Raw genomic sequence first — 14,199 nt, forward strand, 5'->3', positions numbered from 1 at the left:
GCCCCCTAGCTGGAGAATTTTATACATGCTGAGTGCACGTGCACCCCACACACTGGTGAGTCTACTTGCCCTTTCCACTCACACTTACCCTCTCTACTGTTTGGACAGCTAGTGTAGTTTGAGCCATGAGACTGTAAATTATGCTATGCTTCAAAACACTAAATTTGATCATGTGCAGCTGATACCCATACATTTCCACTAGTTCTTTAAGATGTTAGACTAAGATTGAATTTTATCTACTGGCTGTGCCCTTTGATTGTATCACATAAACAAAGTAACATCATTTTCACTCAAAATTACTACCAAATTCAACCTCGGTAGGCCAAATTATCAAAATTTTCCTGTGGGGGCATGCCCCCAGACCCTCCTAGATAGAGCATGCTCCACATGCTGAGTGTGCTTCTCACACTAGTTGTATCAACTTTCTTTCCACATATATAAATGTCCATGTTAGCACCCCCCCCTTCTGAAATCCTAGATCAGCCCCTGAATAAGGGGACCAAATTTCAGGGTGATGTCACATTCATAAGTCAAGTTACAGGTTGCCAAGTATGTGCAATTGATCTATAAGACCCCTTTTTGCAGACTGGTTCACAAATGCATTGTGTATATGCATAAATATGTTGCAACCATTATTCGGTTACAAAACAAATAACACAATCATTGAATTAAGTTATGCAAATACATTGATTGTAGTATATAGCAATGACAGTTTAAGTGTTTTTCGTAGTAGATGGAAAGTCACTAACATGTACACTCTCACTCTTGGGTACAATACGCATCCTCATACAGGTATTGGGTGCACATAGCAGGCAAATCACTCACTGCCTTACTATAACATGTACACGTATTCATTCACATGACAAATGGGTGCAATAATATAATACACATATCATTTTTTAAAAATGATAATTTCACAATACACATGATATCAAGCTGATCATCCATTTTGGTTTAATCACCATGTAGAGAGATCAGCTAGAAGAAATCACCATGTAGAGAGTTCAGCTGCAAAAAAATCACATGTAGAGAGTTCAGCTATGAACAGATCACCTGCATTGGCATAGCAATCGGGGGGCTGCCCCCTGATTTATCATTTTAAGTTGTAAAAAGCTTGAGCTATCCTAATAGAACTGCATGTCAGTTATTTCAATAGAACAGTCAGTATCCCCCAGAACTGATCTTTGAGCTAAAATTTCACAACTCCCTGTGGGGCATGCCCCCAGTCCCCAGAGAGAGCATGCTTCACTGTGCTTTGCACTCTGACTTAGCTTTCACATCCATCTGGATCAGAGAACCCCTGTCTAAGAATATCTCTAGTCTGTTCCTCTGTTATACATCAGTCTGCAGTTAAGACACCTATAGTTCCCCTATTTTACTACCAACTCAGCAGTTATATATACCACTGACTTTTAGGAAAAATAGCAGCTTAGTTATTGTGACACAAAATTTCAATAACAAATGAAATACAGTTTTCATTCAGTGTATCAGCACTATGGAGCACAGCCTACAATCAGTTTGTTTATACAAAATTATTACACTGTTGTAATAATACATAATATGGTCTGCATGTAGCTATAGCTACAGTAGTACAGTTTAAAAAGTTCAAGTAGCTATACTGGTATGCCTCTGAAAGACAGGCAGCACCTTCCGCGCATGTTCTTACCTATATCAGTGACAGTAAAGGAGTACACTGAATCTGGTGAATAAATTTGCCATCAGACCAAATACCGGCATCAGCGTAGCTATATCAAATGGATGGGGTGATCAATGACGGACGAAATGTTTAAGATTGTAACTAATGCAATTGAGTCAGCATGCAGATATTGTATTCTAGTATTGAAGGCTGCAGCACATGTTGCTGCAGACCTTCAGTGCTGGTCACTGTAAAGCATTAATACAATACAATACAATATAAAATCTGGTATGTAATGGAGTGCACTTTATGGGGCATTTGAGTTAAATCTCTCCACCCACCTCCCCCCCTCACCTCCTTATGCATAGACTGAGGAGCCATATGCCTTATCAGGCTAACATCAATTAATTTAACTATGTAGCTAACCAAGGTAGGAAAATATGCATAGTATTATTATTATTGGTAATACTGTGCAGACCTCTACTAGAGTATAGTGCATAGGTTACAACATACATACATAAATACAAGTTAAATAATTGCTAGTTTTTGTTTGAACTGATCATTATCATTGGAGTCATGATGATGAGTACTGCCATCCACTGCTGAAACCAAAGTCTAAGCAAATGTCAAAGTATATAGCTCAGGCTGCCCGGCTATGTGGCCCAGCACCGTACCTTCGTGTGTGCTAAACGCCTGAATAATTATCGTGTTGGTGTTTAAGCCTTTAAACGGCTTCACAATCATCTGCAATGGCCATAAATCAACAATGAGACCATGCTTTCCCCAACCACCTCAGGCTGGGGGTCACTCAGTGGACCCATATCAAGAAGTTTGCGGAAATTTGCTACGTTTTTGCTCCAGCCTCACCGATTTGTTCACTATAAAGTGGATAAATTCTATTGTACAGACACTTTATACTCACGTATCTTTTCACTCCAAATACGTATTTCAGATTCGCAAGTAGCATGAGAAAGAGCAACTCATGGTGAACAGAATGATACTAAATGAAGCTCGGTACACAAAAAACCCGCTCGTCATTTTGACAATACAGGAACACAATTGGTTTCAATACATTTCCTATGGGGCATTTTCACTATTCTTATAGATTCGATCATATCTCGTGACATGTTTGGATTTTTCAGGATTCGCTGCTAGATTCTGGTAGCCTATTCTTGAGCGTTTCTAACAAGCCATAGTGAGCACTTCCAGCGTAAAGTATATCTCGTCAAAACGATGCTAAAGTCGGAGGTAAAATATGCGGGCGATTCGGAGCGAGATTAAAGCTGTGTTTTGGCACGGAGTTCGTCGAGTTAGGTTTGACAAGCAACGCACGGCCAATCTTTAACTATAAATAACTTCCCACACTTAATCCAGTGCTTTAAAACTATTTTATTAATGAAACACTGTATGTGTGCAAAAGTTCTAGTACACCAATACATGTGTCATGAACTGGCACTATGGAAGAATAGCCAATCTTTGACGCTCAGTGCAGTAGAAATGTCCCAAAACCTATAAAATGAAAAATCAGCAACAGTAAAGCCTTTAATAAATGAAATATAGCAAGTTGAATCAATTACAGCTGCTTAATTGCTTTGATCTTGATTGGACAAATCACCTAATTAGTCATGTCAGCTGGCCTGAAAGTTCCGTTTTTGAGCAAAACTTCTTCATATGTCTAGCTGTACAACTTAGCATGCCGGTTTGTGCCCTTCCCCTTGCCAGCTTCGGCTCCAGCCGTGGCCATCATGATGGAGGTGGGAGTTTCTAAAGTGGTAGATTCCCTACTCTCTGTGCAGGTTTGTAAGCACGAGCCAGCACCCCACTCCACCCTTCACACATTCACATCAACAACTTTCCGTGCACGTGGGACAGACCCGCCCTACACATGTGGTGCACACTAGTGGCAGGATTGATTGACTGCATGATTCCAGGACAGACCATTGAGTGCCTATAGGTGAGTCTTGAGGTGAGTTCAGATCATTTAGTCAGTTTTCTTCGTGCGAGCACGCTATATACTGATGCTCAGCTACCGCCATGCCTGCCTACATGTAATGTGCTTTTTTGCAAGTTAGTCAGTGTAGTCGCATGAGTCCGAGGTATACGTAATTGTATGTTGTGTTTTGAACATGTTTACTCCCCCCGTGGTAGCTACTGGTGCTATAATTAAAGTGGGTGATAATCTATGGTGTCACGTAGGTACCGGTACGCGGCACTGTCAGTAAGTAGATCTATCATGTATTGTAGTGAGATCTGCGACCGCTGTCAAAGTCTTGACCAGCTGAAATTTCGCTTTGATCTGTGACTACATAGGTGTCTATTATCTATGGTGACTAAGAGCCTTTCTCAATGTTTGACCGGTGACCTAGCGACGATATTTCGTACTTTTCGATTGTGGGTCGGAAATTTTTGACCGTTGACTTAATTGGCACGAATTTGGTGGCCTTGACCTTTGACTTAAACTGATATACAAATCTGGCGACAACAGTTGACTCCAACTTTCGTTCAATTGCACTCACATCAGTAGTGGGGAAGCTGCTGCACCAGAAAAATCATCAGTCGTCGTCTTGAAGCATACCTAAGAGCGATGTTTTGAATCCTAGTGTCCAATAGGGATTTGTTACTGGCTTGCCAGGTGTTTTTGAACATATTTATGTTGTCTCTGCAATTATGCAGGATGCCTCTGATGACGACATTTCTTCACTTAGAGATGCTTTTGGATCTGTGTCACACCACTTGATTTTTGACAAGTTACATGCTATTAAAGTGCCACTGCCCTTTATTCAGTCCTTCTACTCAGGACTATCAGTCATCATAACTAGTAAGAATTAATTGGCAAACAGAACCAATACCATTCAGGAGAGGTGTTTTCCAAGGGGATACTTTATCCCCTGTAATATTTCTACTTGCCTTTAACCCTTTACTCAAATTAGCTGAATTATTAAACCATCCGTATGGCTACTTTTTAAACTTCCAATCGAGGGATCAGAGAAACTCCCTCTTTTAGACTCCTACACATATGTGAAGTGGACTGAAGCCAGTGATGAACCTCCTGGGTGGTACAGGACACGTGTAGACGAATATTTTTTTGGAAAAGTCCTGTAAGATTGTTTATGATGACCAACTGCAAGACAAATTCCTTATTTCAGTAGTTGTTTCCCTTTGTGAAATTGAATGGAAATCCTGTTCTAAGAGAGCTAGGAAGTTTGTGCCCATTGATAGAGATCTCTTCTCTACTAAACCTGATTGAAAACTTTCTCTAAAGTTTGTCGATTCAAAGGAACATTCTCTCAAGGGATATGCTGACGATGTTGCCTCGCTCTCAAGTGATATTGATGTTTACAAATCTGTGCTGCAATCATTGGATATTAGAGCTGCGGATATTGATCTATGTTTCAAGTCCTCAAAATGTATCTCATTTTTGTTTGATGGCTCCAAACTCTTACTTCAAGGGATACCTTTGTCCAAGGGATCAACACAATCAATCACTGCCTAATTTTTGGAAAGCTTATTGATGTGTCCTTATGTGCAACCAAGAAGGCTGCAGGTAAGTGTTTGACTGATTTGCTAACTGCAACCGACTTACTTCCTATACGTGGTGAATATAAACTCTGGATTTACAGGAACTATGTCATCTCAATACTGCGATTCCATTTGTTTGTAGATGCAGTTTCAAGCTGGACTATTTCAAGGTTAGAGTCCATTGCCACTTGTTTCCTCAAGAAATGGCTTAAGTTTCCCCATAGTACTTCTAGAGTTATACTATACTGCACAGGGGTTTGTTGTCCCAGTATTACTCATGTATCCAGGGAGGAAAAGCTCAGTCTGCTGTCCTATGTCAGTGCTACTTCTGACCCTAGTCTTCAGGAGTTAGGCCTACAGCTACACCTTGGGAATGTTGCTTTGCAGATTAACGGAAATGAATACTCCATCTGGCCAATGCACGGAAGCAGCTATCTGTTTTACCATCTGCTCGTTCCCTGTATTTAAAAGCTAAAACTCAACTTACACAGTACAATAAATCTCAATGTGAAAATTACTTGCAAACACTCACTGTCCAATCCAAGTTTGGTAGCTCTGCTGAATTGGAAAGCCCCTGCAAGACTTGGAATAGGCTACTGGCTGGGTTTCATCCTGGCCAACTACCATTTCTCTTACGTGCCGCTTCTGATACACTCCCCACTGCCATAAATCTGTGGAGGTGGTCAATACAATGTGATGCAAAATGTTTATTATGTGAGTCCTCAAGACCCACGATAGCACATGTCTTGAATGGTTGCCCTGTTGCATTAAATCAGCAGCATTACACTTATCATCATAACCAGGTGCTCTCTGCTCTAGCCTCTATGCTTACTAAGGATTTTGCTGACTGCCCATCTATTCAAGTGTTTGCTGACTTGCATAACCACCGGGCCTGTGAAGCACCTCAAGCTACCATTCCAACTTCAATTCTGATAACTCCATCTCGCCCTGATGTTGTTGTGTACAATTCACAAGTCCATTCTGTTGCTATGTTGGAATTGACCTGTCCACTAGATTCTGTCCATCATTTAGAACCAGCACAGAATAGAAAGCAATCAAAAGTTGAATATTTACAATTATTGGCAGAATGTGACAGATTAAATATCTCCAGTTATTATGAAACTCGAAATTTCAACACTTGGCCATTACCAACCAGCCTCCATTGGAAACTACTTTAATTTCATCAAATGTTCCAACCCTACCATAACTATCCCCAAATCTTTTGTAAGGAAATGTTTAGATGATGCTGCCTACCAAAGTATTCTAGCCTCTGAGAGGGTATTTTTGGCTAGGAATAATAAAGAGTGGCTGGATGTGACTAGTATTAACTAATTTATATAGCTCCTTTTTATTTTATTTTTATATTCATACCCTTGCCATGCCCACGCAGGTTCTTCCTTAGGATCATACACTTGGTCGTATGTGACCGAGAACTATCATACTTTCTGTAATTTATGTACTTTCATCATTTCATAATTGATGGTTTTCTTTTGATCGCGGTCACAGATCTACCTACAGTGAGTGCCTGTATGCCACCCCCTTGCACTGACTTGCAGGCACCCTTGCCCAGATTTTATTGAAGTTGAGAGTTGTCTTAGCTGGTAGAGGTAGGAAAGAGCTGACAGTGTTATTGTCTAGCTTGTACAGTGTGCAAGTAATCAATAAGCTTATGAGTAGCTAATAGCTCTTGTGCATCTAGTTGTGCACTCAGTTGTATGAGGTACCATTGTATTTGGTAATCCCAGTCAGTTGAGTATAGGATGATCTGGAGTTTTTAAACACTGTGGCTTACATGCTATACTGTAGTACACCTGTGCATAATAGCTACATATAGTACATACTGCACATTCCAATGTTGTATGTATAGGAGATGATAGTTTAGGGTTTGCTCCGTTGAATAACTATCATCTACTAATCACATGTCCCGTAGGAAGAACATGATTACTTTAGCTTTTTTTCTTTGAAAAGTTATTTCAACAGGGAGACAATATCACCAAAGCTGTTTTCAGCTGTGCCCTGAGCAAAAAAAAAGCATGCATACATACATACATATTACAAATTGAAACATGGCTAAATAATTCATTTTAAAACTAAAGTAATCCTACTCCAGTTAATAAGGTGGAAGGCTGTTCCAAATGGCTGTGCCACAATAATACAAACTTCTCTTTCCAAAGTTCAAATGTACACCGGGAACATATAGATGGTGAGTATTGCACCCTTCACAGCTTGTGACGCTCAGCTAAAGTAAGTTTAAACTCAGAAGAACAAGTGGTGTCAATTGACGATATACAATGTGAGTGAACTCTTTTTAGTCTTTTCAGATGGCCACTATTAGTGGGAACCCACACAACATCACAGTAACCAATTGTTGACTAAATGTGTGCCAGATATAAAATCTAGAGGTAAGTGGTTTGAGGTGATTGATAGAGTACAAATTGCCATGAACTCTCCATAAAACGTACTCAATTCCAAGTTAAATACTGGTCAATATGCACCTCCAGATATTTTCCAGTAGAAACTTGCCTTAATGCAACATTATCAAATGATAAGTGCAGTGTTCTGGTGACATTATCAAATGATAAGTACAGTGTTCTGGTGACATTAAATAACCATACATGTGGCTTGGAACACTTAACTCTAATTTGTTGGAAACAAGCCAGACAAAAAGCTGTGTAAGAGCACATTGAAGAATGTGCTCCAGTTGTCCAAAATCATAAACACATTAGGTATTCCAACATCCAAGATTTTTTAAAATAAAAAATTCTCCCAAAAGCCTGGCACAGAATAACAACTGGAGCACATTCTTTGTTTAACTTTGGATGGATTGCATCATCATTCAAGCTCCTCAGATAGGGGTGAAAATCATTATGGTGGTTGTCCATATGCTGATTGTCCATATGCTGATCATATAGTGGAAATGTTAATTTTATCATGTGTGTTGCATCTACAGTACATAAGCAAGTTTTGTTTCATTTTGCAATCTTTCAAAGCCTTGTAGAAATTTCAAAAAATGTACTGTCAGATGGATGGCATTCACTAATGCTTATACTTTAAAGTAGTTACGTAGCTATTGATTGAATTGGCGATTTTCAGCTCAACAACTATATTTTGTGATGGTTGTGTCACCAACTCAAACACAATAAACCAATTCAAAGTCAGCGTAACAATGGTGTTATTGAAACCACAACTCCACCTAGCCATCATTGTGACACCTTGTTGTTTACCTTTATAAATTGCTATATAAATATTAACTTTTTTTACTAACTCGAATGAGATAGATGGGTAGCTAGCAACAGACTATTTTATTGACAAGTGTGCAGTAGGTGAAACATATTTGCTTACCACGATGCATACAAAGATTGCTGAGACAAAGATTGCTGAGATCCAATAAACTTTGAAACTACTCTCATTACATGCAGCTAGAAGTAACTGCAGTTTCAGGTTGCTAGATGGCTTCCCAATTCAAACTGTATGGGAAGCCCCAGAGAAAAAAAATGTGCCTTTTTCAGTTTAAAGCAAGGTATATGCCAAAGTAACCAATTCTGACCCAACAAAAGTATAATTTATATCAACAATCAATACTCATCTATTGAGCATATAAATATCCATTTTCCCAAAATTTAAAAATTGGGCTGGATGCCTATTACACTGTACAGTATAATTATGTTTTCACCACTTGCTATTAAATAGCCAACTTTAAAATTGGTGCAGTCACATTATGCCACAGTCCTAGGGTGAGTTGCTGGCAATAATGATACGTAGTAAAAGTAAGCTCCCATAATTATTTTCTCTTCTGAATAGCAGTAGCTACGTATGGCTGAATTCATGCCAGATATTATGGTGATAGACAGGGTAACATTGAAATCTGATTGGCAATGTATAGAGATTTAGTTCACGTTAATAAATAATTTGTGAATAGTGAAAGAGTGTTATTTGTGATTATCAGTTTCAATAACATATTGCATGCCTGAGTGACTGCAAGGCCATGTGGCTAGCCACCCATCCACTCCCCTTGGATCAGTTCCTTTGACATAATTATAACCTAGACATTGATGATGCATCCACACTGATTTGAGTTCTCATTCCTTGAGTAGTTTGAGGTGTGATAGTAGGATTGGTATAGGGATTAGCCATAATCTGTTGCTATGCCTATATCAGTGTATAGTAAAAAAATAGGACAGTCATGGAACCCTACATGAGCTACTATATATTTATTATCAGATTTTTGATTTGTAAAAAAATGTTATTTCTGTAAGTTCTTGCTGAATGTGTACATTAAACAATTAGCTAGCTATACAGCTAATTGCAATTACAATTTGACAGAATTATAAAACAATATTTTCTGTGTAGCAGTACAGTTACTACAGTATGTGTTCAGCCTAAATATGTATATACATATACTGTATATACTCTATAAATTGTATTGTAAATTTTGAATCTGTAAGCTTCAAAATGCTGGAAACATTTTACATGTCTTCATGAAGTAACTGCAATAATATGAGCTTGCTTAATTATTTTCACTCATGTATTGCTATATGCAGCTTATAACCCCACATTTAGGATGACTGATATTGCAGAGACTATTCCACTACTTTCTGCTGATGAAGCAAACAATGAAGATGGTGAACAAAGTATGGTTTCAATGATCAAGAAAACTATTGGTGTTATCTTGCACATGCAATTTCCATACAGCCATGTTGCGCCAAGTCACTGATTTTGAAGGTGGTTCATCTAATCCTTCTGATTTCAACACTGTTATAGATGACATGCCAAATTATCGACCTGTTCAACCACCGTCTTATAATCAACTACCAAGAACTGCTCCGACTTACTCTCATGGTTCGAGTCATGGTACGAATATCCAGTACCCTCAGGTTAACAGTAGCAACCACCAATTGCAAGCTGTCATTACAAACCAGGTATTAAAGTCTTATAATCTAAGCATACATGCCCATACTAAAATTGATTAGCTGAATGTGCAAGCTGTGACTGTATAATATATGCAGTAGTTGATAATATTTATAGTCTAAAAACTCTTTATTAACTTTTATACTGCTATGTTACATTGTATGACAATATTTCAACACTTTATTTATTTCATCACCTAGGTGATATACGGAATAGTATGATGGAAACAATTATATACATTTTTAACCTTTGGCAGGTTTACGTAAAGGTGTCACTCCCACAAAAATAAAAACTAAATGGCTACACATATGTATATACTGCACTGATTTTATTGCTAAGTCTATACCTTGCTTTTATGGCCATGTCTCAGGCCAAAAAAAGACATTCCATTGTCTTTATTTAGAAAATACTGTCTCTACTAGTATACATAGATTAAAACAGCTACGTATGTATACTTTCCTGTTTGACTACATATAGCAGAGCTCCTGCAAGCTGAAAGTTGCTTACCAATTCCTCCTTTAAAGTCCACAACATTTTTCATGGTAAATGAGTAATGGTTGCTAGCCTTATGAAGCTTGATCCCTTTATGAGTTACTACCGGTAGTATTTCTATATAGATCTACACAGTATACAGTATATAGACAGGCATTACAGTTATACATACATGTATAAAAGTACTTGTATATATACATTTAAATATTACCTCTCAATAGCCAACCACAGGTGGTGTACAACAGGAGACTGATGCCACAGCATCATATTATTCTACTAATGTGAGAGCATGTCTTGTTTTCCTCTTTGTGTGGTCCTGCCTTACGTGTCTATTATGTTGGCCACTGGCAATCACATCCTGCTGCCTAACTGGATATGTAAGTGTGTATCATATACATTACATGTAACCATGCAGGGGCATAGGGAGGGGGGTTAAAATGATTTCAGGAAACACCCTTCACTAAAGTTTCAGCAGGAACCTAAAACACCGATTAAGTTTGGCAACACAAAAGTGAGTGAGTAACAACATGCAGTACAGCACAACAATTTATAGCAACATAAAACTTAGAACCCGATACTGGTAACTTGTCTTTCTCCCTGACTATGCTCCTAGCTTACTATGTTATTGTACTGCTGTTTGTGTAATGTCCTGATTAGAGCAAATATCTGATTTAGGACAGGAATGAAGGTGGAATTTAACTACCAAAGTTTTGGTGGTATAGGTTTTGTGCTTATATTATACATCTGGTCAGTGATTATTACCATGACTGATTAATGTATAATGTTGTACATGGTCTCAAACTTTGCTGCAACAGTACGGGCTTTAGTGCAACATAATACAATGAAACATCAAATGTAGGTCAAACGTATAATAGCTGCTACAAAGAATCAGCTGGTTTGATGTCAATGGCTTTGGAGGAACTAAAACCTCCAACCTTTGATCCAGTGTTGTAAATTAGTACATGTTGTGTGATTTTATGCATACACAGATTCCTGTGGCATATAATTAAAGTACATTGAGTGTGATTAACTGGAGGTCAATATATGTACTTTAGACAGGCTGGTTTATTTATACTATGTAGTTGAAATTTTCACCTTTTAAGTTAACCAAAAACATTGCTGAAAAGCTGATCATTTCAAGTTTTATGGGTTTTTTGAACTCTTGTCCCTATGTGTATGTCAGATATTCTAACATAAAAAATCACAATAGCTATAGGTGGAGTGCTACACCCTGTATGCCAGTAAAATGATGACATATTACAGCTGAAAATAGATTGGTATATCTGTAGTTGAATGCAAACTAATGCCATCAGTGGATATATCCTATACTAAAAGATTAATAATTCAATTGCAAAATTGTATTTACTGTAATAGGGGAAGTGAACCTTGTATATGGAATAGGTGAACCTGTTCAGGGGCTTCCAGTATAGCACTGCTCTACTCACAATTATTTGATGTGGTAAAAAGAATGAATATAATTAAATAATCAACTTTAATTTTCGCAGCAAATCAAAAGTTTTACTGCTGTACTTTATTATGCTGGGGAAAGTACTGTTGTTATAATGTATGGTCCTTTGATTAATTCCTTCTAAACTGTTATTAATGTGCTTTGCACCTGTTTGATCAAACGTATGTATACATTATATATGTACTAGTACCAGTACCTGCTGTATCATGCAGGTCAGTTTCTATACATGGCCAGTTGTAGCCTGTGTCACCAAATTACACAAAGATGCACTCATCACCTATTATTAAATACATTGTATAATACACACTAGTGATGTGCAATAAACCGAAAAATTATCCACATTACAATAATTTTTCCAACACTGATATCGTATCGAATCTCATAACCTATATCAATATTACTGTAAATACACACACACACATACGCATGCACGCACATACACATGCATGCGCATGCCCAGACACACACGCACATAAATTATTTCTCTCTACAGGCACTACGTACCATCAGTAGAGATGAAGACCCAAATGCACTGATGATTGGAGCAATCATAACAATAGCAATTAGTGTGGTTGTTGGAGTCCCTCTGACTGCAGTGATTGTAATACAGGCAGTGAATGGTGGTGACATATGTTTTATTTTTTACTGTGTTTAAAGCTAACAATCCATTGTGCATGTATTTTGTATCATTTTTACAGTAAACTGTGTATACAGAATTACATAATTTTTTTGTAAGATGTCACAGTTTCATAAATAGAATAACTGCACTAGATTAGTTCCAGAACTTGCTAACATGAGTCAAGACTACGACAGCTTGGTCTCCATTCCTTGTACTCAGAAGCTATGAATACAAGGTGATTTAATTGTCACATACTTTAGTGATGTAAATTTTTCTTCCTTTATCCTGAACAAAAACTTACCGACATGACTTTTAACCATTTGCACATTTGCAACTAAGAAATATAAACTTTTTTGAATTGTGTGATTGACCCTTAGAATACTCCAGATTATGTTGTAACTGCTATCAATCCCAATAATTTTAAGAATAAAACTGCATAATTGATAACTGTTGGACTGCTGGAACTGGATATAGACACAATCAAAGGCCTGTACGTCATATTTAATTGTATGTAATGTCCATTGACATAATTATACTGTAGGCAGTGGAACTCCCTCACCACATTTATTTGTCAATGTTTGTAGATTGAGACACTCTAATTGAGTAGTCAACTTACTTTAGAACAAGTCAGATTTTATATCCCTTAAAAACTGTATGTAATATTAAATTCTTGGAAAAAATAGTTTTCATTTAAAGTATTGGTGCATGATTCTATACTGTTTACAATACATGCTCTAATTAAACTTTCCTTAAGTCTTGGTTTGGTATCTTGTAGTGTATTTACACTAACCCAATTTTATAGCAGCAATGCACATATTTTCTACATGGCTGTGAAGTAAAGTTTCTTGTTAAAGTACTTGTATATGTATATCTGTTGATTTTCTATATAATTATAGTGTTGATATGATACATACTGTGTGTATAGTAGTTACACTCGTATGTTGCGTTTGTGTAACCACTGATGCCATGCATGTAATTTTTGTCACTGTAATGTACTACCAAAACAGAATTATGTTTTGGCCTTTGAAGTTGGTATTTGAGAATCACAGCTTTATTATCTTACTGAGTGTACGCATATCAAGTGTGGCTTGTCTTATAGGCAACAATATAAATTTTAAAACATCGGGAGTCCATTACCACTGATCATGTAACAACACTGCTCAGTATAGCCAACACAATCATTCTTATATGGTTGAATCCTACGGCTTTTGAATTTTTCATCTTCATGTAGTACAAAACTATACTCGCTACCTAAACATTTTAATTATTCACAAAAGGTTAACTGAAATGACCATACACGAATTGCAATAAGTTGATCATTTAATTCACACATTAGCCGAGTGACCATAATTATTTTGGAAAACCATCCTTTTCCTCACATGGCAAAATTTGTAGAAAAACTCGATTGAAAATTTTAGCAATTGTCTTAAAATATAATATTTCTGCACATTTGGGTAAAGCGACTATTAAATTCTTGCTGTGAAGTTTCACACCCATACCTTCTTTTAGCTAGGAGATATGGACGATTATATCACACCAGTAGCTAGTAATTTCACA

The 14,199-nt window shown here is 37.4% G+C and overlaps 1 protein-coding gene across 2 annotated transcripts; it reads left to right on the forward strand.

Moving 5' to 3' along the window:
* Window positions 1–3,479: 3,479 nt before the first annotated feature.
* LOC136251720 (uncharacterized) lies at window positions 3,480–12,799 on the forward strand. 2 transcript variants are annotated; one of them, XM_066044151.1, is made up of 5 exons: window positions 3,480–3,590; window positions 9,716–9,786; window positions 9,848–10,074; window positions 10,777–10,932; window positions 12,517–12,799. In XM_066044151.1, the coding sequence occupies exons 2-5, from the start codon at window positions 9,717–9,719 to the stop codon at window positions 12,676–12,678; spliced, it is 615 nt and encodes a 204-aa protein (XP_065900223.1). In that variant the 5' UTR covers window positions 3,480–3,590; window position 9,716; the 3' UTR covers window positions 12,679–12,799. The 2 variants fall into 2 exon arrangements, with proteins under 2 accessions (XP_065900223.1, XP_065900222.1); XM_066044150.1 differs by having other exon boundaries at window positions 3,481–3,602.
* The last annotated feature ends 1,400 nt before the right edge of the window (window positions 12,800–14,199 follow it).

This window comes from Dysidea avara, chromosome 3 (genome assembly GCF_963678975.1).
Source record: "Dysidea avara chromosome 3, odDysAvar1.4, whole genome shotgun sequence".
Lineage (NCBI taxonomy): Eukaryota > Metazoa > Porifera > Demospongiae > Dictyoceratida > Dysideidae > Dysidea > Dysidea avara.